Below are 21,637 nucleotides of genomic sequence, written 5' to 3'. Positions count from 1 at the left end.
TTTGCTCGATTATAAGACGACCCTGATTATAAGACGACCCCCCAAAATCTGAATATTAACTTAGGAAAAAAAGAAAAAGCCTGAATATAAGACGACCCTAAAGGAAAAAAGTTTTACCAGTAAATGTTAATTCATGTAAACTATTTTTTTAAATAAAAGCTATGATTGAGAAAAATATTTTTTTTGTTTTTATTTCCTTGTATTTTCCAACCTGTCCCCCAGTTACGCACATCTGCCCCCAGGCTTGCCACACCAATATGGCACTGTGGCCCATGATATGCCTTTTAACCCTCTATATGCCACTGTGCCCCATGGTATGCCTTTTGACCCCCTATGTGCCACTCTGCCTCCAGAAATGCCTTATACCCCTATATCCCATTCTGGCATTTAGGGGGTTAAAATGCATATTATGGGGCAGAGTGGCATATAGGGAGGTATAAGGCATTCCAGGAGGCAGTGGCATTAAGGGAGTTAAAAGGCATTGTATAGAGCACTCTATAAGGCATTTCAGGAGGCAGAGTGCTCTATTAAATGCCCCCTTAACGCCACTCTGCTTCCTGAAATGCCTTATAACTCCCTATATGCCACTCTGCCCCATAATATGCCTTTTAACCCCCTAAGTGCCAGAGTGGCATATAGGGGTATAAGGCATTCCAGAAATGCCCTATGTCCCCCATTTAACACACACACGCACACACACTTACCGGTGCTTCCAAATTCCTGCTGTATTGCCGGGGCAGCGGGTTGACGTCTCCTTCCGCTGCAGCCGGAAGGAGGTGGAGTTGGCAGCGGGGGGTTGTCTGCGTCCGTCGCGGATACCTTTCCCGGCTGTCAGAGATCAGAGTTCCGGCACCTGTGCGGGGAACTCTGATTTCTGACAGTCGGGGAAGGTATCCGCGACGGACGCAGACAACCCCCGCTGCTAGCCACACCTCCTTCCGGCTGCAGCGGACGTTGTCTACGCGGATCGCGTAGACGTCAACCCGCTGCCCCGGCAATACAGCAGGAAGCACCGGTAAGTAAGTGTGGGGGGGGGAGACAGGAGGATCCAGGTCCCCTGCAGCGGTGCGGGGGATCTGGATCTTAGTCTCATAATCAGACCTCTATTTGAGGTCTGATTAGAAGACGACCCCGATTAGAAGACGAGGGGTATTTTTCAGAGCATTTGCTCTGAAAAAAACCTCGTCTTATAATCGAGCAAATACGGTAGTTTCAACCTCAGTTAAGTGCCCTTTTTTCTTTTGATTTTAAATGTATATTAAAGTACTACATTGTCTTGTTGATAGACACTCATTTGCTTTAGCCAAAGGTCATCAGGTAGAATGCGATCATCAGGTAGAATGCGATCATCAGGTAGAATGCGATCAGGTTATTGTGATTATGTTACTGTGATTTGTCGTGCTTACGTTTGTTGAAATATAATTGCTAATAAACACATTTTTGTACTATTCAGCATCTGATGGTTATGTTCAAATGTTTGTTTAGGTGTACAGAGATGAAGGTTAAGGAGCCAACTGCATGGGGTCCTCCAGAGAAATCAAAGAGGAGTAAGAGGACCATTCGGCAAGCAGATGAAGATTCATCTGATGATATTGTTGGTATGGTTACATTGTTGGTGTTTCAAATATTGCAGAGTTAGTTTGAAAGCTTAGAAGAGTTGTCAACTCATCAGAAGAAAGTTAGAACAAAATGCTAGTTTTAAACCTACAAAGGTTAAACATTAGCTGTCTAGAAGAAGAAAAACTATAGGAGTTGTTAATCAATGTGTTGGTTCAGTTCTTACAAAGAGAAACAAACTTTAGTAATGCGAGTTGTATTTACTAAAAATTCACATTCTTTTTTTTTTTAGGTCTAACCTGCCATCATGTGGGCCAGGCTGTGGATTTGAACCATGTTAAAAAAGTAGTGTCCCAGAATGTTTGGTCAGTGTGTACAGAATGCATGAAGGAGAGAAGAACAGTGGATGGAGAAATGGTAGCTCCTGCGGATGTTTGGCTGTGCCTCAAGTGTGGTCATCAGGTAAAATGCGATCATGTTATTTAAACGCTAGCATGGTGATATGATGGGCAGGGCCCACCTTTAGGATCTCCACACCACTGACTTCTAGCAACAATCATATCATTGATCACTTTCTGTCTCATCTCCCCCTCAATCTCCTAACGGGTTGCAAGAGAAAGACCCTATTTTCGGTTTATATGAGCATACCTGGGAACTCTCTGGGTTTGACCCGGAGAACCGGTGTTGCACCCGGAGATCGAGGCATGTCAGTAACATGGCCCCCTACCCCAAAAATATCACAATAAAAATTTTGTAAAAAATTGGTAACATGTCAAAATAATCCCCCACTGTCACAAAAAAGTGTGTGTGTGTGTGTGTATATATGTGTACTTACCTTTCAGCAGTCCTGCGGCGAGTCTCCCTGTTCGGTCTCGGTGCCGGCTTGTAATGCTGAGCACCGGAAATCTTCCGGCACTCAGCATTACAAGCCGGCACCGAGACCGAACAGGGAGACTCGCCGCAGAGGAGAGAGAGAGGGGTGCCGAGCGGGTACTGACAGCTTGGTAACCGAAAACCACTCGGCGCCCCTTTCTCTCTTTCGGTTTAAAAAAAAAAAAAAAAAAAAAAAAGGGCTTGGGGCGGCAAAGCCCCTTCAAAAGTGCCGCCTGGAGCGGTTGCCCCACTTGGCTCCATTGTCGGGCCGGCCCTGTATGTGTGTGTATATGTGTGTGTATATATATATATATATATATATATATATATATATATATATATATATATATATATATATATATATATATATATACAAAAAAGTCCAACAATTAGAACAATTAGCGCTATAGCTTCACAAAACTTGTCGCATGAAAATAGTTAAAATATTTGCATTTTAAATGGCCATGGGGTGATTTGATGGGGTAAATCGAATTGGCTGGCTTCAAAGATGTCCCAAATATGGGACTTGGGCACAGACTGACCAGATGTCTAAATGGGGAAAAAATGCAGACCTCACAAACCTCACTTTTACCTCCCAAATAACCCAACAAACCCATGCATGTGGGGTATCACTGCACTCAGGAGATGTTACTGAACACATATTGGGGTGTTTGACAGTGACATATATCAGGAGCAGTAAATGCACACCTGAAGTACAATGTGTGTGGGAAAAAAAAAATAAAATAATTACTACCATAAATTTTAACAAAGGCTGATGGTAGAATTAGTGCATGGAAAGGGTTAAAAAAACAGCATTTGAAATACCCTAGGGAGTCAACAATATATGGTTTGATGGGGTAAATTGCATTGGCCGGCTTCAAAGAGACCCGAAATAGCACATGTGGCAGAATGACCAGATTTCGGGGGAAAAAATGGTTTTGAAATAGCAAAACGCTACTTCTAATTATTGCCCAAAAACTTGCAAAAAAACCCATAAAAACATTGGGTATTTCTAAACTCAGGACAAATAGTATAAACTATTTAGCAGGTTTTTTCATTAGTTCTTGAGAAAAAGTCCTTTTTTAAAAAAAAAAAAAAAAAAATCACCATATTTTATTATTATTTTTTTTTTTTTATTATTTTTTTTTTTTAGTAAATTAGATGATATGATAAAAATAATGGTATCTAAAGAAAGCCCTGCTTGTCTCCTGAAAAAAACCCAATATATAACTTGTGTGGGTGCACAAAATGAGAGAAGAAAATCAGAGCTAAACAGCAACACTGAAAAATGTTAAAAGAGCCATTGTCCCAAAATGTACTACGAGAAAGAAACTGTCTTGACATTAAGGGGTTAAGAACTGCTAAGGAACAGATGATTGTTATTATATCCTGAGATGTAAAACCAAAGTTGTAATTTCATTCCCATCCGTGTGCTCTGCATAGATGAGTGATGTGTTGATCCAGTGCCACATTGTAAGGTGTTTTTTGCTTTTAGTCTAATATTATAATTCTGTAAATTTCTGGTAGTTTGTCCTCACAGCATCATTCAACACAGCAAAGAGTGAAACACTTGTAGTGCATTTGCTTCATTGTTCCCTGAAATAAACTTAGGCAGATCCAGTTTAAAACAGCAAAGGATCATCTTGTTAAACTTTGTAATGGAATAGCGCAGTGTATAATTCAGGAACTTTGTTTGTGGGTCCCCAAGTTATTAAAGTTAAGAAGAAAGACTTCCATTAGCCAGTTTGAACAAGACAGGAATGGGTCAGCAATACCAGTGTAATTTTTCTAAACTGATGTCTATAATTTGTCGTTAAATATTTTTATAATCTCTAATGCCTGTTAATTGCATGCAGAGCTGTGGCGCAAACTCAGAATGCCAGCACTCATTGAAGCATGTCCGCATGTCTCACTCGGAACCCCACTGCATTGGAATCAATCTCAGCACTTGGGTAATTTGGTAAGTACACTACTCCACTCCATTCGTCGTTTTAACCCTTTCATGACCACATACTTCCCCCGGAGCTTTTTTTGTTCACTCACTTTCTTCTATAATATTTTTTTCATGTTTAGTGTGCCACCACAAACGTATATATTGTTTTTTTTTGTGGGCAGCCACATTTTAACATTTTCTGCCAATAAAGGGACGCCATTATTGTTCTATTATGTTTACGTTTTTGCGCACTAAAGATTATTATCATTTCCTCCTTTTTTTTTTTTTAATGTTTTGCTCTCTTACTCTTCTTAGAGAGCAGTGCAGCATTACCAGAGATTCCCCTTTGGAGGCTTTGTAGACCTACCTTGTAACTAAAGGGAATCTTAGATTAGGTCTTGGTCACAACACTGGGTTCTTTTCTTTTTTTCTTTTTCTTTTTTTTTTTAAATCATTTTTTGTGGAATTTTTTGTGGGAGAAACTGTTTCCCCCTATGACACCACACCAAACTCATCCAGCCATGTCTTTATGGACCTTACTTTGTGCAGTGGGGCACAGTCATGCTGGAATAGAAAAGGAACTTCCCTAAACTGGTCCCACTAAGTTGGAAGCATAAAAAACCTTTTTCGACAATGCTATGCTTCCAACTTTGTGGCAACATATAAATGTCTTCGTATTTAAACTGCAATGTCATAACCCTGTTGGTGCAATGGTCAAGTGTCCCAATACTTTTGTATGTGCTGTATGTGTATATATGTATAGTTTTCATGTTTGTTACATGCGGTCTTGAAATACTACATACTTTTAGCACTTTAGTTTTCCATGCACTTAAAATTGAAAGCTACTTGTGTGGCTGCCATTTCTTTTAATTAAATGTAAGGGTTTTGGTCAGGGTTCTCTTAATCAAGTATCTGGACCTTTTTGTTAAAATGCAGTTTCTCTAGTTTTTTTTTGTGTTGGTAAAATGTATTTCACTTCTAGGTGCTATGAATGTGACGAACAGCTTTCAACTCGCTGTAACAAGAAGGTACTTTCTCAGGTGCTTGACTTTCTCCAAAAACATTCATCTCGCTCTGAGAAAGGTATGGTTTGTTTGAAAGCCATTAACAGGATCCATGCATTATTAATGAGCTTTGCAACACCCGACACAGCTAATCTGTAAAGAAAGAATGCTTTCAAAAATAGACATGTTAATACTGTATTTTTTTTTATCATTTACCAAAATGCAAAGTGAATGAACCTAATAAAAATCTAAATCAAATTCATATTTGGAGTGACCACCCTCTGCCTTCAAAACAGCATCAATTCTTCTAGAAACACACAAAGTCAGGATGTGTTCTATGCATATAGTTAGGTGTATGAATAAACAGTTATAACAAACGGGCTAATGATAATCAACTGAATATGTAGGTTAAAACACAATCATTAACTGAAAATGAAACAACTGTGTAGGAGGAGTAAAACTGGGTGAGGAGCAACCAAACTCACTAACACGGTAAGGGCGTTTAATGCCAGAAGTCATAGACCATGAAAAGACTGAGCACAACAACAAGACACAAGGTGTGCATCAGCAAGGTCTCTCCCGGGCAGAAATTTGAAGGTAGACAAGGGTTTCCAGATGTTTTCTGCAAGCTCTTTTGAAGAAGCACAAACAACAAGCAATGTTGAGGACCGTAGATGTGGTAGCTGGCCAAGGACATTCAGTGCAGCAGATAAAAAACACATCATGTTTACAATCTGAAAATGTCCAGCAGTGCCGTTAGCTCACGAATGCATGTTTTTAGGCAACAGTGGAGTTTGGGGCTGCATTTCTGCAAATTGAGTTGGGGATTTTGTCAAAACTAATGGTCTCAATGCTGAGAAGTACAGGGAAATGCATGTTCATCAGGTAAGCATCTGATTGGCCCCAAATTTATTCTGCAGCATGACAACGACCCCAAACATACAACCAAAGTCATTAAGACCTATCTTCAGTGTAAAGAAGAACAAATAGAACTAAAAGTGATAATATAGCCCTCACAGATCCCTGATCTCAACATCACTGAGTCTGTCTGGGATTACACGAAGAAAGAGCCAACTGAGGCTGCCTCAATCCACACAAGAACTGTGGTTGCTTCTCCAATATATCTCCAACCTATCTGCTGAGTTTCTTAAAAAGCTGTGTGCAAGTGTACCTGAGAATTAGTTGTATTTTAAAGACAGAGGGTGGACATTATTTTGATGTTGATTTTCCTTCTGTTCACTCATTTTGCATAAATGATAAAAAAAATAGTTTTGAAAGCATTCTTACTTTTCATCATTTTTTCACACTTGCCTAAAACCTTTGTGCAGTACTGTATGTGTTTTGTATATAAGAAAAATAAAAATAACATCTTATATATATATATATATATATATATATATATATATATATATATATATACCGTATTTGCTCGATTATAAGACAAGGTTTTTTCCAGAGCAAATGCTCTGAAAAATACCCCTCTTCTTATAATCAGACCTCAACTAGGTCTGACTATGAGACTAAGATCCAGATCCCCCGCAACGATGCAGGGGACCTGGATCCTCCTGCCCCCCCCCCCCACTTACCGGTACGTCTGAGTCCCCGGTGCGTAGTCCGGGCAGCGTGTAGATCTCTACTCGATTCACATACACAACTTCCGTTGCAGCAGAGAGGAGGTGCGGTTAGCAGGAGGGGTTGTCTGCGTCCATCGCACAGACCTTCCCTGGCTGTCAGACCGTGATCTGTGGGGGCGGAGGGGTTGTAGTGTATGGGCGTATACTATAGTGTCAGCGTTTATGTGTGTAGATGTATAGTGCTACTAGTGTAGAGTCAGTGTATGTTTACTGTAGTGTCAGTGTGTTTGTGTGTGTATATGTATAGTGCTGGAGTCAGTGCGTGTATGTGTATACTGTAGTGTCAGAGACCGTGTGTGTGTGTGTGTGTGTGTGTGTGTGTGTATATATAATTAGGGCTGTGAGTGTGTATAGTGTAGTATCAGTGTGTATATGTATAGTGAGTCGGCATGTCTGTAAATGTATAGTGCCAGAGTCATTGTGTTTGTGTCCATAGTGTGTAAATTTTATATAGTATAGTAAGCCTGTGTGTGTGTGGTGCTAGCGTGTATGCTTTTGGTTATGTTACACTATAGCATGTGTGTATGCCAGCATATAGTGTGTGGTGTTAGCATGTGTCTACATGAGCAGCGAATGTTAGTGTGTGTGTGTTAAACTGTAAGGGGCTATACGGCATAGGATGTTAGTGTGTCTGTTACTAAATGGAGTGTTCAAATGTATAGCCAGGTTCGACAAACCCTGGGAGCCAAGAAAATAAAAACATAACTAACTTATTTTGCTGGGTCCTAGACCCAAACCAAATTTATCGACCCCTATGACTATGTTGATTACTTTACATCATGCAGTTAACTGTGTGCTGGGGAAATTGTAATTTTAATGCATTACTAAGGATATGAAATTGGAAAGCAATTAAGCTTTACCCTATTTCTAGCTTAAGGTTTTGGAAAATATAAGCAGGGTACACTTTAAAGCACATTAAAGTTTTCTTGTAATTAAATTACAACTAAAATCAAGCCATTGAAGAGAAGGAATATTTGTTACTGTTTAGAAGTTTTCAATGTAAAACCCACCAAAGAAGCCGACCAGGTAACTAGTAATTTGTCATAGTCAACAGGTCCGGTGACTTGAAATAATTTAAAGCTCTGCATAATAAAAACTTAGATGAGGTGACTTCCAGTCTTAACGATATAACAATACTGTATCATCACAATACTGTATCATCTAAGTTATGTCAAGATATAAAAATACTCAGTTGTAACGTAGATAAAACTGCAAAAGAGAACAGAGCCTATACTCAACTGATGCTATTTGTCCTAAAAGTGTGGATTAAATATATTTTATACCCTATTCCTGTACACAGTCAAACCTTCAAATCCATATGTCTGTACCTTATGAGGACCAATAAACCTCTTTCTGGTAATCATATGGAGTTTACATAAAAATATTGGTTCCTGTGGAAAATGTGGTAAGTGGTGTTATCACTATAGCAAGCAACTAATGATTTTTTACAAATTGTGTCCCTTTTTTTCTTTAAAGCTTTGCACCAGGGTTTTTTAATCCATTACATGGGGGTTATAGGTAAATAAGTACATCTTGATGGATTGTCTTTACACCAGAATCACTTTTTTAAGCATAACCCCAAAAATGTAGGGATATGTCTAGTAAATATGGATTAAATAAGATTAGCACTTTTATTTTGTTAGAGGCTTTATAACTCTTTACGTCTGGTTAGGTGTTTTGAGAGCATTTCAGCATTCCACGAATGATACCATAAAGAAATGAGGAGGAATCGCATATAATGTGATAAAGGCCTTATGTTTGGCAAGTATTGAGGAAATGGAAGGCATGAGTATCTTTTTATGTTTTAGTTGCTACTAAAGTATGGTAAAGCTGGTTTGAGCATTAAGATGATTAAATCCATAATTATCATATTTGGGTTCTCTATACTACGACAGCTATTTAATATCATTTTCAATAATTAGGATATTCACAGTGTTATCATGCAGAACATTAACATGTTTAGTAATGCTCAATATGTCAGTCACAGGGATTAAAACATTGAAGAGAAAGTACTGTATCGTGGAAGCAACATGTCTTCATTTTTTTTTCAATTATATTAAAATCTTGCACTTTAACAAGAATGGCTTGTTTGATGTTTTGTATATTTTTCTAATGCAATTAATGCTTCTCACTGGTAATTTACCAGTATGTATTTTACTTAAGGAATTGTTCAACAAGGTCTGGATATTTATACTTCCTGTGGATTGATTACATTTTGTTTTATCATCCATTAAATGTAGGTTAGATATTTTTTATCGCTTTACATGCTCTTGAACTACGCAAAGTGTTTTCTTTTCTATAGAAGTTGAAATAATGTAGGAGCTAGGATTCTGATTTTCATTCGGGTGTCTACGAAAAATGCGCCTTCACTGTAAAAATGTGCAAATGACATTACCGCTGCATGAAAGACTTCCGTAATTACATGAAGCGGCAGGGATAAAGACGTACGCTGGGTTCCCAAAAGAATGCTTGCAGCTGTGAGCATCTCGCAGCTGATCCTGTGGGCTGCTGGGCCCACCAAGCCATACATACCACGTCTGAGAGAGAGGACGCATTTCTGACACACTAGACGAATAAAGCAAGATTGCTTTCTAGGGAGAGCCACCCAGAAAGTTGTTGTAGAAAAGGTTAAGAGCCTTTCAGGGAGTGGCAGGTGTAATTCTAATATTCTTGGCAGCCTTTGTGTGTTTACATTGAAGCTCTCACTCGTCAGGCAAGTGGGTTACCTGAGAAACATGCCTCAAAAAAGTCCTATTGTCGATCTGACATCATATTCATGTATTTGCTTTTGTCATGGACACCATCCCTTCGAAGCACCATATGTTACTTCTTTCACACTGCTTTACACTTGTACTATTCATCGGAAACACAAGATGATAATTCTTATTCAGTTCTCTTAAGCAGGACAGAACAATGGCGTGTTGGGAGCCAGTTGGACATTTCAAGAGCCATATTGGGTTTTTTTTTTCCATTTTGAATTTGTTGCCTGAAATGCATATAGCATCTCTTCCAGCTGTAGTTTTTAACCTAGTTTTTGTTGAAATATGACTTTGGGACACTTCCTCTTTTTTTGTTGTTGTTGTATTCGAAGTTGAGGAAAAAGAAGATATGAAACTCTCTCATTTTCTCTCTCATACACGTTTCCATGTATCTGTAATGTTTAGGGCGTAAAAATCTAAAAGAAAAAAAGCACAGTGAATTATTTTTGCTTAGGCAATAGACTCTAAGCTTATATTTCTCCCTAAAAAAAAAACGATATAAAGCTGGGCTTATATTGTCTGTATAACTGTAGAGGGTTGTATGAGGTAAATATTGTTCCTGTTGTAGTATGGTTTTTTGTAATGTATTTATTTTTACTCCAACAGTTAGGTTTTCGGGTAGGTTTATTGTGTACCATAAAATGAAGTACATTTTTTATTTTAATTGGAATGTCTGAAGAGTTAGTAGTGCTGTATAATGCTGCACAAGAAGAGAAGGTCTCAGAAAAGAATTCTATTAACTGCGCCCTTTTTACGGAGGCCTTCAGCTGAACATCTCCAGAGATGTGTTCAATAGCAAGTGGTTTGACCTTGAGGCAGAGGTTGCACATATAGTATCTGGAACAAAGATTACTATTATTATTTTTTTTTAGAAAATAAATAAAAATACGGCACTGTGAAAAGACTTGCAAACAAAGGCTTTGGATAAATATTTTTTTTAAGATGAAAGAAATAATTTTATTTACATTTTTCTAACTACAACTCATGTAGATTACAAAGCTGAAACTGGGCGTCATTTAAATTGACATTGTTACAAAGTCCAGTTACTGTACGACCAAATGTGGTTTTGCACATAATTGTAGGATTTCGCTGTTTTACATTTATATTCCCCCCCCCCAACCTTTTCATATACTTACATTTTTAATTATAGTATTAAAACAACTAAGTGAATCATCTCACAAAAGTATACGAGCTTTCTATAACTTTAAATTTGCTTTTCCACATGCTCTGCTGAATTTATCACTTTTATAAGTAAATGTAGCATTGAAAATGCAGCATTTCTAGTACTCTTGAACAAGGAACACTTGTTAACTGACACAAATGCAAATACTAATTTCTATGTTGTGTTTAGGTGATTAAACATTCAGAAGTGGTAAATCTACTAAGGTGTATTTGCTTAGCATACTTAAGAGTGTAATGGATTTCTAAGTGGAACAGCATCTTTAAGGGGTAATGGTCCAGTTGTTCTAAGGTATTTAAAGTATTCATTTCACTCCCTTCACTTGGAACTCACACTAATGTACAGATCAAACTTAGTTTACAGATATTGAAGAAGAAAAAAGAGAGCTGGGCCAGGAAAAATGGAAGACAGGTCACAGAGTTAAATATTATGTTGTAAGTGCAAGACAGATGCATTCAGGTTTATTAGGAACTGGCCTTTCCAGCTTTCACTTTAAGTAACATTCATATTTAAGTCAAATTTGCATGGACTCTAATTCGTATTACTGCATGCAAATTAGTATTACTAATGATTTATTTTATGTTTTTGACAAGTTGAGATTCCACCAAAATCAATAGCTCAACTCGCATAGAAGCAAGTGATTGCTACTCAGTATGAACCTCCGCTGGTTTGGAAAAAATTGGACCAAAAATGTCCAAATAAATATTTAGAGGTTAATTCTCTGCTCTCCTTTTGTCGTTTTGCTCTGCAAAACACGAATATATTTGTCTCTTGAATATATTCGCACATCAGGGAAGACAAATGGGACGATGGTACTTGTGTGAAGCTGCCATTTAACCATGAAGTGAAATGCGTTGAGCTTCCCCTGCAGACATGGTCCGTTGTGACAGTGCTGTCCATATTTGGTGGCCAGGCAAGGAGAGCCAGGTGGTGCAGCAAAGCATAGCACAGTGAAGCGTGCTCAGATCTAAGTCTGACATTTGTCATCCTGTACTGCTGCAGGGAAGAGAAAAATCTGCTTTTCCATATGCTTCGGATTTCATTTTTGCCCGCAGTTTTGTCCAGATGGCATCTGAACATTGTTTACTTTAAGATGCTTCTCCCAGATGTTTAGAAATGCTGATGAAGAAAGGCAACAACTGTGTTACATTGATGTATACGGAAATACAGTTCTTAATCACATATTACTTCTCATATGCTTATACACGTCTATTACTGTTCTTTAAAGAAAGAATTCAACAGCTTGTATTGATAGATGCTTTCATACATGGATATCAGGAACTGCATTTACACATTGAAGTACAAATGTAGTTTTGGGAATGAAACTATTATTAATCAAAGCAATTTGAATGAATTAATTTAATAATAAGTTGAATTTCTACATTCATTACAATACATACATATATATTATCATTACCTTCCCAATGACTTTATTCCCAACAAGAACCTAGCCTTTAAACCTTCACTGCTTAATTTCTCCCCTGTATTATCCGAGAGGAGAATCTGATGACATCAAAGGCAGCACTTTCTAAGTGTTATGGACGCAACAGTAGCTAAAAAGTAACAATTTAGTTAGACCGGGTCTCAAGGTGCTCGAGCTTATGACTGGAAAACAGTGCCAACTATATGATTATAAGAAGTAACTCAGACTCTGCTTTACAAGTAACTGAAAAAGAGCTCAGAACAATAGGGAATGTGCTGCTCAAAGATGAGTGGATTTTTGATAAAAAAAGCCCTAGTTACTTTAAACCCAATGTAAGAAAATGCTGAAATCTTATATTCATATTGTTTCTCCTTGTTCATATGTCAGCCATATTTATATTGTTCACATATCACATTTGTGCTATGTTTAGCCACACAATACCATGTTAGATTCATGTAACATACAAGACTTATATTTAAGTTGTTTCTCATAACTATTACTGTCTTAGGATATACAATACTTTGCAAAAGTTTTAGGGAGGTATGTAAACATCCTGTAGTGTAAGAATGCTTTTAAAATTAGACATGTTGATAGTATCTTTATAATATGACAAAATGCAAAGTGACTGAGCAAAAGAATTAAATCAAATCAATATTTGTTGTGACCACCCTTTGCCTTCAAAACAGGATTAATTCATCTAGAAACACAAAGTGAGGGATTTTGTAGACATATAGTTAGATTAAACAATTATACCAAACACATGCTAATGATAATCAATTTAATATATAGGTTAAAACACAATCATTAACTAAAACAAGATGAGGTTGCTGAAGCCAGTTTAATGTCAAGTCATACACCATGGCAAGAATGAGCGCAGCAACAAGATACAAGGTAGTTTTATACTACATCCGCAAGGTCTCTCCCAGGCTGAAATTTCCAGATGTTCTGTCCAAGCTCTTTTGAAGAAGCAAACAGGCAATGTTGAGGACCGTAGTCACAGTGGTCATCCAAAGAAACCTAGTGCAGCAGATGAAATACGCGTTGTGCTTACTTCCTTTCGCAATAAGAAGATGTCCAGCAGTGCCATCAGCTCAGCATTGGCAGAAAACAGTAGGACCCTGGAACACCCATCTACTGCATTGACAGCAAAACACAGCAAGTGCTCTGGACTGATGAATCAACATTAGAAGTATTTGGCTGCAGCCAAAGGCAGTGTGTTCGCCGAATGGCTGGAGAGCGGTACAAGAATGAGTGTTTGCAGGCAACAGTAAGGCATGGTGGAGCTTCCTTGCAATTGTTTGGTTGTATTTCTATAAATGGAGTTGGAGATTTGGTTAGAATGAATGGTCTCCTCCGTACTGAGAAGTACAGGAAGATACTTATCCATCATGCAGTAGAATCAGGGAGGAATCTGATTGGCCCCAGATTTATTCTGTAGCGTGACAACGACCCCAAATATAGTCATTAAACACTATCTTTAGTGTAAAGAACAAAGAGTCCTTGAGGTGATGGTATGGCCCCCACAGAGCCCTGATCTCAACATTATCTAGTCTATCTGAGAAGGAGTGAAGCAACCAAGGCTACCTAAATCAACAGAACTGTGATTAGTTCTCCAAGATGTATGGAACAGCCTACCTGCCGAGATCCTTGTGTGCACATACACCAAGAAGAATTGATTCTGTTTTGAAAGCAAAAGGTGGTTATGCCAAATATTGATTTGATTAAGATTTTTCTTCTTTAAAAAATAATATTCACAACTACTGAAAAAGTCTAATGACTTCAGGACTTAAATATTCTGTTCCAGCATAGGAGCATGTTTCCACATATCCTGCAGATGCATCTTCAACTTGGAAAATATGCCTGGGCAGCTTTGTCTGATCAGCGTACCAGAAAATATTGTGTGCGACTTCTCATTTTGTTTCTCTTTAATTAGAGTTTTTGGAAACGTAATTATTTTTTTCTGGATCATGTAGGAAAAGAACAAGGAGCTCCCCGTGGAGGAGATCTCCAGGCCGCTGCTCTGTAGAACAACCTTTTGGCATAAACATTCCATTAACGTAAATTGGCCCGCACTATATTGCTAAGAACTCTTTAATGAGACGCCAGTCTTTAACTCATTAATACAAATATGTGAGCTCATATGTCAGAAATCTAGATTGCAGAATCACCTTTCCTGGCATTTATTAAGTCCATAACTCATTTGCATTGACATGCAGTATTAATCAATATTTTTAAACTCTGGAAATGTCACTAATGCTCATCTTTAATGCGAAGGCTGCCACATTGTGGAAGTTGGCACAGGAATTTGAGACTAAACTGTGGATATTATGTTTCCGTGCTTCCTCCAGGCTAGACATTAATGATCCCTCTATTTTTATTCTTTTTTTTTTTTTAAATGAGACACATTACTGGTTATAGGTTTCACTTATTGTACCTCATCCATCTGGACTCTTTAATTGACAATGTTGATGAGATCCACTCCTGTAGAATGACATTGAGGACAGACACTATCTGTAAAATGTGTTGAGATATTTAGAACAAGCAACAATATACGAGTGCATTTAGAAATTATATTTGCAGTTGTAATCATAGGAAAGTTAAGATTTTCGTTACAGGAGAAAAAAGGCTGCTTTGCATTTTGAGAAATAAATAATGCATATTGCATTGATATGTTGTTGCATCCTCTTTATAGAGCTATAGTCTTATATTGTAATTTGTAAACGTATGGTAATGTTAGTAATTTGATTACATCTGGCTACCTAATTTGCTTGCTAATGGCAATTGTAAAAACATATTGTCATCTGGTTCAACAGATGTTTTCCAGCCAGTTGTTGGATGTGCTGTATAAGCCAAACACACAGATATATCTAACCTATTTTAAATCTCAGGTCAGATGAATTATATGCTTGCTATTCTTTAAATCCAACATTGAGAGGTAAACATTTATTTTCTTTAAGCTGAACTTTTAGGCTAGGAAACATTATTTTTTGGGGGGATTTCATGACTATTAATCAAGAAGATGGTTGATAGGTGAATGTGTACTTTGCACATAGCCTAGAAAAATACCGTATTTGCTCAATTATAATGATTAGGAGACCACCCCCCCCCCAAAATTTTAATATTAATTTAGTAAAAAAAAAAAAAGCCTGAATATAAGACTACACTATAAGAAAAAAGTTTTACTAGAAAATACTAATTCACATGTAAACTATTTTTTTCATATTTAATAATAAACTATGATTGAGAAAAATGCATTTTTTTATTTCCTTTTCTGCCCCACGGCTTGCTACTCTGCCCCCCCAGATATGCCTTACATCCCCCTATATACCACTCTGCCCTCTCATATGCCTTATACCCCCTGCATGCCACTCTACCCTCCTGATATGCCTTATCCCCCCCAACTTACCGATGCATCCCTTGACATGTCCATTGGTGTCAAGTGGGGGCAGCCGGTGGACATCTGCGTGATGCGTGCAGACAACCTCCGCTGCTAACCGGGATTTCCGCTGGGGCTTCTAATACTGAGCACCGGAAGGTCACGTCACGCCGGTGCTCCATCACAGAAGCCCAGACATTTACCGGCTGCCAGAGAGGAGATCCAGGTCTCCTGCAGCACTGCGGGGGATCCTCCTCTCTTGTAGCTGGGGGACGTCTGCGCGCTCACAACCTCTGCTGCTGTCGGCCGGTACTTCTGCTAGGGCTTCTATAATGGAGCACCAGAAGGTCATGTGACGCCGGTGCTCCATAGAAGCCTCGGCAACAGTGGAGGTTGAGGATCCAAGTCCCCTGCAGCGCTGTTGTATAGTCAGACCTCTATTTGAAGTCTGATTGTAAGATGATCTTGAATATAAGACGAGGGGTATTTTTCAGAGCATTTTTCACAATTTCTTTGTGATATGCAGTTGGTAGTATGACAACTGTCTACTTACTGTCCTTCTCCTCTCCCACTTTTCACCAAACCATGCTGAACAGCTCTGCCAGACTAATTTTCTTATCCTATTGCTAAAACTCAAGAGAAGCCAACAATTCATCTTTCTAATACCCACATTTTTTTTGGGGGGGGGGCTTTTCTGCATATCACCCTTGCTATAATGTAATCATCCTCGCCCAAGCAGTCCCTCACCTTCTGACTTATTCCTTCTTAATCTCATAATATATTGTAAGCTTGCAAGAGTGGAGTCTTCTTCTTCTGCCCTAGTATGTCTTAGCATGTGTATTATGTTATCAATTTTAATTGTATAAATTAGAAGGGGGGTGATTTGTTCTCTGCTGATCTTCAGGTCTAAGGACTTCTATAACTTCTATAAGGACTGGTAGAAATGTGTTTTACTGAATGTGTGTTTCATGTTGCAGGATTTTCAACGAAGGTTATTAGACTACGGGAGGAAAACGGTGGAAATCAGAAAGGAAAAGGCATTATTCACAACACAGCAATACTAGTGAAAGGAATGAACAATTTAGGCAACACTTGCTTCTTTAATGCTGTAATGCAGGTAAACACTGTGCATCTATATAAAAGTTAAAGGAATAAAAGCATGCATGGCCACTCCATTATAAAACTTGTTTACCTTTTAGGAGAAACAATCACTTTTTAACATTTTATTTATGCTTCTGGAGGGGATCTATTTCTACTTGAATTATATTTTTCTGTTTCCATGAATAGCAATAAACGCCTACTAGAGAAGCTTTCTTCAGGTGAAAATGCAATTATTTCCTATTTTATTTTTCTATTTTTTTATTTAGACATCATTTTAATTTATAGTGTTGTGATATTGTTAGCAAAACTCCCCACATTCATTTTCTCCTTGTGGAGAAAAATACATGACATCTCTTAAGTATTTTCTTCCTACTTCAATATGAAGCAATAAGTACATATGAAGCCTCAAAGCTGTTTATTTGATAATAGAAGTGTTGACAAGAGAGTTGTGGTTCAGCTCTTTAACTCTGCTATACATTATGAAGAGCTGACCCGAATGAGCTTCTGCTACAAAAAGAGATTGGCTTTCCCTGTATAATGTATAGTTAAATCAGAGAAATTTCTTCAAAACCTAGGTAGACATTGACGTATAAATTATACAGGGCCAGCTTCACCATCCATAATGAATAGCCATGGAGAACATTGCTGGTCTTGTCCCTTCGTACTAAATAGTGAAGTGAGAAAGTTAAGACCACAACTCTTCAGCCAACTCTTCTTTTAGTGAATAACTCCAACTATGGGTCAGCACTGGCGAGTTTCTCAAGCAAGCAGGGCCGAGCTTGTCTTGCATATTGTATGATTTAATGTGTCAACAGACTGGAGAAAGCTCACTGATTTAGTTATACATTATACAGGGGCAGCCAATCTCTCACTGCAGCAGGAGCTCCCATGGATTGGACCATCATAATGTATAGTGAAGTCAAGGAGTTTAAATCTTGCACACTCTCCTGTGAACTCTCTATATAGTGAATAGATCCCCTTGACTTCCTTTTTTCATTATAAAGGCCCAACTTTTACTGCTGGGAAAAATTGTCTAGCCCTGGATAATGCATAGTTATATCAGTGAGATTTCCCCAGTTTGTTCCTCTGTATACTGAATCAGAAGGATCAATGTTTCCAATGTACAGCGCTGTGGCATATGATGTCATTAAATCACTAAATAATAATAATAACTGATAATAGTATTCAGGCTTTTCTAAAGCCATTTCAGAAAAAAGGGACACATTGTATATTCTGATGATGTCTAACAAAAGTATACAAATTCCTTTTTGTTGAGTAAAGCATGTTTAGCAAGGCTCATTTGTGATTATTGGTTTTAATCCGGCATAACTGTCCAATTAGTCATGTGTTTTTTTTGGTGAGCTACTGCAGTCAGGTTTGTGATCTGTTTCAAGGTTCAAGTGGTAGCCAAAGTGCCCAATTAGTGCGAACCTCAGAAAGATATACGTATATCTACCACACATGGTTATCGTTGATTACATTCATTACGGGAAATCTCTTAATAACCTCACTGTGAAGTTGTATTTTTCTAGAATCTCTAATTAATTTAGTAGTTGTTTTTATTTTTATTTTATTTTTTTTGTAAAATATAAGAGAACCATACATGACCCAGTCTGGCTATTCATTCAGCAGAAAAGCATACAACTCATGACATGCAAGTTAATGGAGTGCTTTTATTCTTAGACTATAGTGTGCCTATATCTCCACAAACAGCACAATACACATGACGTGCATTGTACTGTTTGTGGAGATATAGGCACACTACGGTAGACTCAGTGCTTCTTCTCAGTCGTGTCAGTTTTTAGAAGCAAAATTAACCCCTTTTAACTTAAATGCTCCTTCCATCCCTGGGGTTATCTCTCCTTTTATTTTCTTCCATAATGTTTACCCTTTGCACAGTGTTGCAGAATATAGTGGGACATTATCAATCAAAAATAACAAGAACTACTCCCACAATCAATTTTGTAGTCATTTTAGCTTTGAATTTAAAAACTGAAAAAGATAATTTAGACATCTTATAAAATGAGTAATGCTTCTGAGCTAGTATATTTGTTTTTATAATAATAAATACATATATATGTATATCTATATATATATATATATATATATATATCTATATATATATATCTCATGCAGTAGAGGGTCCTTGAGCCTTTCATTAGCCGAATGGTGAGTACTTCTCTGACCAGATGTCATTATTTTCAGAACCTGGCACAAACACACATGCTCAATGAAGCTCTAAATGAAATGAAGGAAAAGGGCACAAATATGAATATTGGTCAAAATGCCGACATTGGACTGGTGAGTTCCTGATTTTATGTTGTATATGTTGTGCATAGCTGTATAGTTGCATGATGGCCTAAATAAAGTTTTGCATGCCAGGAAACTTCAGTTCAATAATACTTCTGTTGACCTAGTGTTTCACTAATCTTTATGTTGTGGCAACTCGGTAGAGAAATTCTAGAGTCGCTTGCTGTCTCAGACCCGTGGATGCCCAATGTAAATTGCATTATTGGAATCACACCTGAGTTTCTGATCTGTGCGGTAAATTGGATCCACATATTTTTTTTTGAGACTAGGTCCATAGCTGGCATCTAATGAAGGCACTAAGGACAGTAGCTGGGAAGTGCTAGACCACCAGTTAATTTTCACGCTTATTGGATTACAGATCTCCAGCATCGCCCTGCTACTACAATTTGATGAATGCTTGTTGTCCCAAACAGTCTATTAACATCATGTTGGATATCACTGTTTTAGAACAGCTGTGTCCAAATTTGCAGCAATATATACAGTAAAAAATACACATTAGTGGAATGGTAAAACAGTATTTTACCTAAAAAACAGGAATACATGTAGTTTAACATTTTTGGTATCTATTACGCAGTTACAACCTCCGTTACCGGCACTTCCTCCAGGGCTTCTATGGTGGAGCACTGGAAGGTTATGTCACGCCGGTGCTCCGTTATAGAAAGCCGGCGGAAGTGCCGGCAGCGGAGGTTGTCTATGCGCATCGCGCAGACATCCACCAGCTGCCGAGGGACCTGAACCCATACCCTGCTGCTTGCCTGCAGCAGGGCTAAATGAAAAAGAAAAAAAACACCCGCCGGCGCCCAGAACTGCATATGTGGCTGAGAAAAGTGCGGCCTATATTCGGGCCAATACAGTATTAAGCGGTTTTCAGAGCCCTTTAGTTTTTATTCTTATTCTAAGAAAGATAGTGATTAAACATGGTGGCTTATACTATTTGCTTACGTTTTACAGTAAATTTGTATTGGCCATCACTGGAACTAACACCAATTATTAATGATAATTTACAGTGGCCAAATGACACTAATTGCACATTTTTTTGCATTTCTCCTTTAGGAACCTCTGGAAATCAGTGTCTCAAGTCCTGGCCCTTTGACATCTGCAGTGTTCTTATTCCTGCACAGTATGAAAGAGGCTGGGAGAGAACCCATCTCTCCCAAAGTGCTCTTTAGCCAACTTTGTCAAAAGTAAGGACATTTTGCGTTATTATTATTTTTTCCTCTGTTGTTTTACCTATGTTCAGAAACCGAAGAACTTCCTAAATGCAGAAACAATAACATTGCTTTAAAATCTTGACAGTAGTATATACCGTATTATTCTGGAGTGGTCCTGATCTTGTATAATAATAATAATAATAAACTTAATTTATTATAATTTGAATTTGAGGAAAACAGCTAAAACGTAACACATACTGATGTATGTATCATTGGTTGAGGTTGAAGCCAACCAGTGTAGGGTGTTTTTAGGATAAGAAAAACAAAATACTGTCTGCGCTTCTCACCCTAATAAAGTTGGCAACAAATATATAAACATAATATAAATGAGAGGTTTTGGTTATATGAATTGGCCAAAGCATAATTAAGCTCACCCGCCACGTCAAGGCACACTCTCAATAGGGTGAGAACCTACTCTCACCTCCTACATTGGTAGGCCTCACATTATACATTTGTATTATTTGAGCCTGAGACTAGCTTAGCGCACCAAAATTTTTTCTTTTCCCTGTTTTTGATCTAATCTTTACTACTTGGTTCTCTAGTATTAAGGTGAACTTGCTGGCAAGCTGTTTGTTTCTGTCTCTCTTTTAATATACACACTTATGTTAAGCACCACTAGAAATATTCATCTCAACATTTAGGAAAATATGCATAGAATGAAATTATTGAGTTACCAAAGCTTCTAGTCATGGAAAACATTTTACATAGCTTGTGTGCAGAGTTCATAGAGCTTGTAAGGCTCTATTTAATTCTTTCAAGAAAACAGGGCTGAAGATGGCTAATCACTTAAATCACCCAGCTAATTATGTGCTCTGCAGGCCCACAGATGCAGTTCTTACTGAGAAAGTGGGCTGTTTTGTTCTCTTAAGAGGTTTTGCTGCCAAGCATTAGTGCTTCATTGGTACTCATTTAGTACAGGTCACGAGAGGATCAGTAGGTAGCGCAAGTTTAAAAAAAAAAAAAAAAAGGCTAATAAATTGGGCTCTTCTCATGCTCTTGCAGCTAAACTCCTAAGGGTTAAATTTAAATTTTGAGTCTGCTGACAAACGTATTTATATATAACGGATAAACCTGCGCAAGGCAACACACACAAAAGCTGTAAGAACACCCGATAGTACCATTTAAAGTATTGCAAAACTTGCATTAGGCTCACAGTTTGAAAAGTTAGTAGAAGTGGTAATTGTATTATTAATTGACTTACATAACTCATTAACTTAAAGCTGTACCTGCTCCTAATTCCTGTCAGTCCATTACCTCCCTCGTTCAGTACCAAGTG

General features: G+C 37.9%; 1 protein-coding gene across 1 annotated transcript in view; it reads left to right on the top strand.

Moving 5' to 3' along the window:
- Nucleotides 1-1,495: 1,495 nt before the first annotated feature.
- The window catches only part of LOC149278777 (ubiquitin carboxyl-terminal hydrolase 45-like), a 41,465-nt gene continuing 21,323 nt past the window's right edge, over nucleotides 1,496-21,637 (top strand). The window contains exons 1-7 of the mRNA XM_089501768.1: nucleotides 1,496-1,598; nucleotides 1,850-2,019; nucleotides 4,287-4,390; nucleotides 5,346-5,446; nucleotides 16,717-16,856; nucleotides 19,046-19,141; nucleotides 20,204-20,334. Of these exons, the coding sequence (XP_089357894.1) occupies nucleotides 1,496-1,598; nucleotides 1,850-2,019; nucleotides 4,287-4,390; nucleotides 5,346-5,446; nucleotides 16,717-16,856; nucleotides 19,046-19,141; nucleotides 20,204-20,334 (845 nt within the window). The remainder of the gene's footprint in view (nucleotides 1,599-1,849; nucleotides 2,020-4,286; nucleotides 4,391-5,345; nucleotides 5,447-16,716; nucleotides 16,857-19,045; nucleotides 19,142-20,203; nucleotides 20,335-21,637) is intronic.

Source organism: Sceloporus occidentalis, unplaced genomic scaffold (genome assembly GCF_023333645.1).
Source record: "Sceloporus occidentalis isolate IW3139 unplaced genomic scaffold, rSceOcc1.0.p SCAF_181, whole genome shotgun sequence".
In the NCBI taxonomy this organism is placed as follows: domain Eukaryota; kingdom Metazoa; phylum Chordata; class Lepidosauria; order Squamata; family Phrynosomatidae; genus Sceloporus; species Sceloporus occidentalis.
This window is presented reverse-complemented; position numbering and strand designations above follow the sequence as displayed.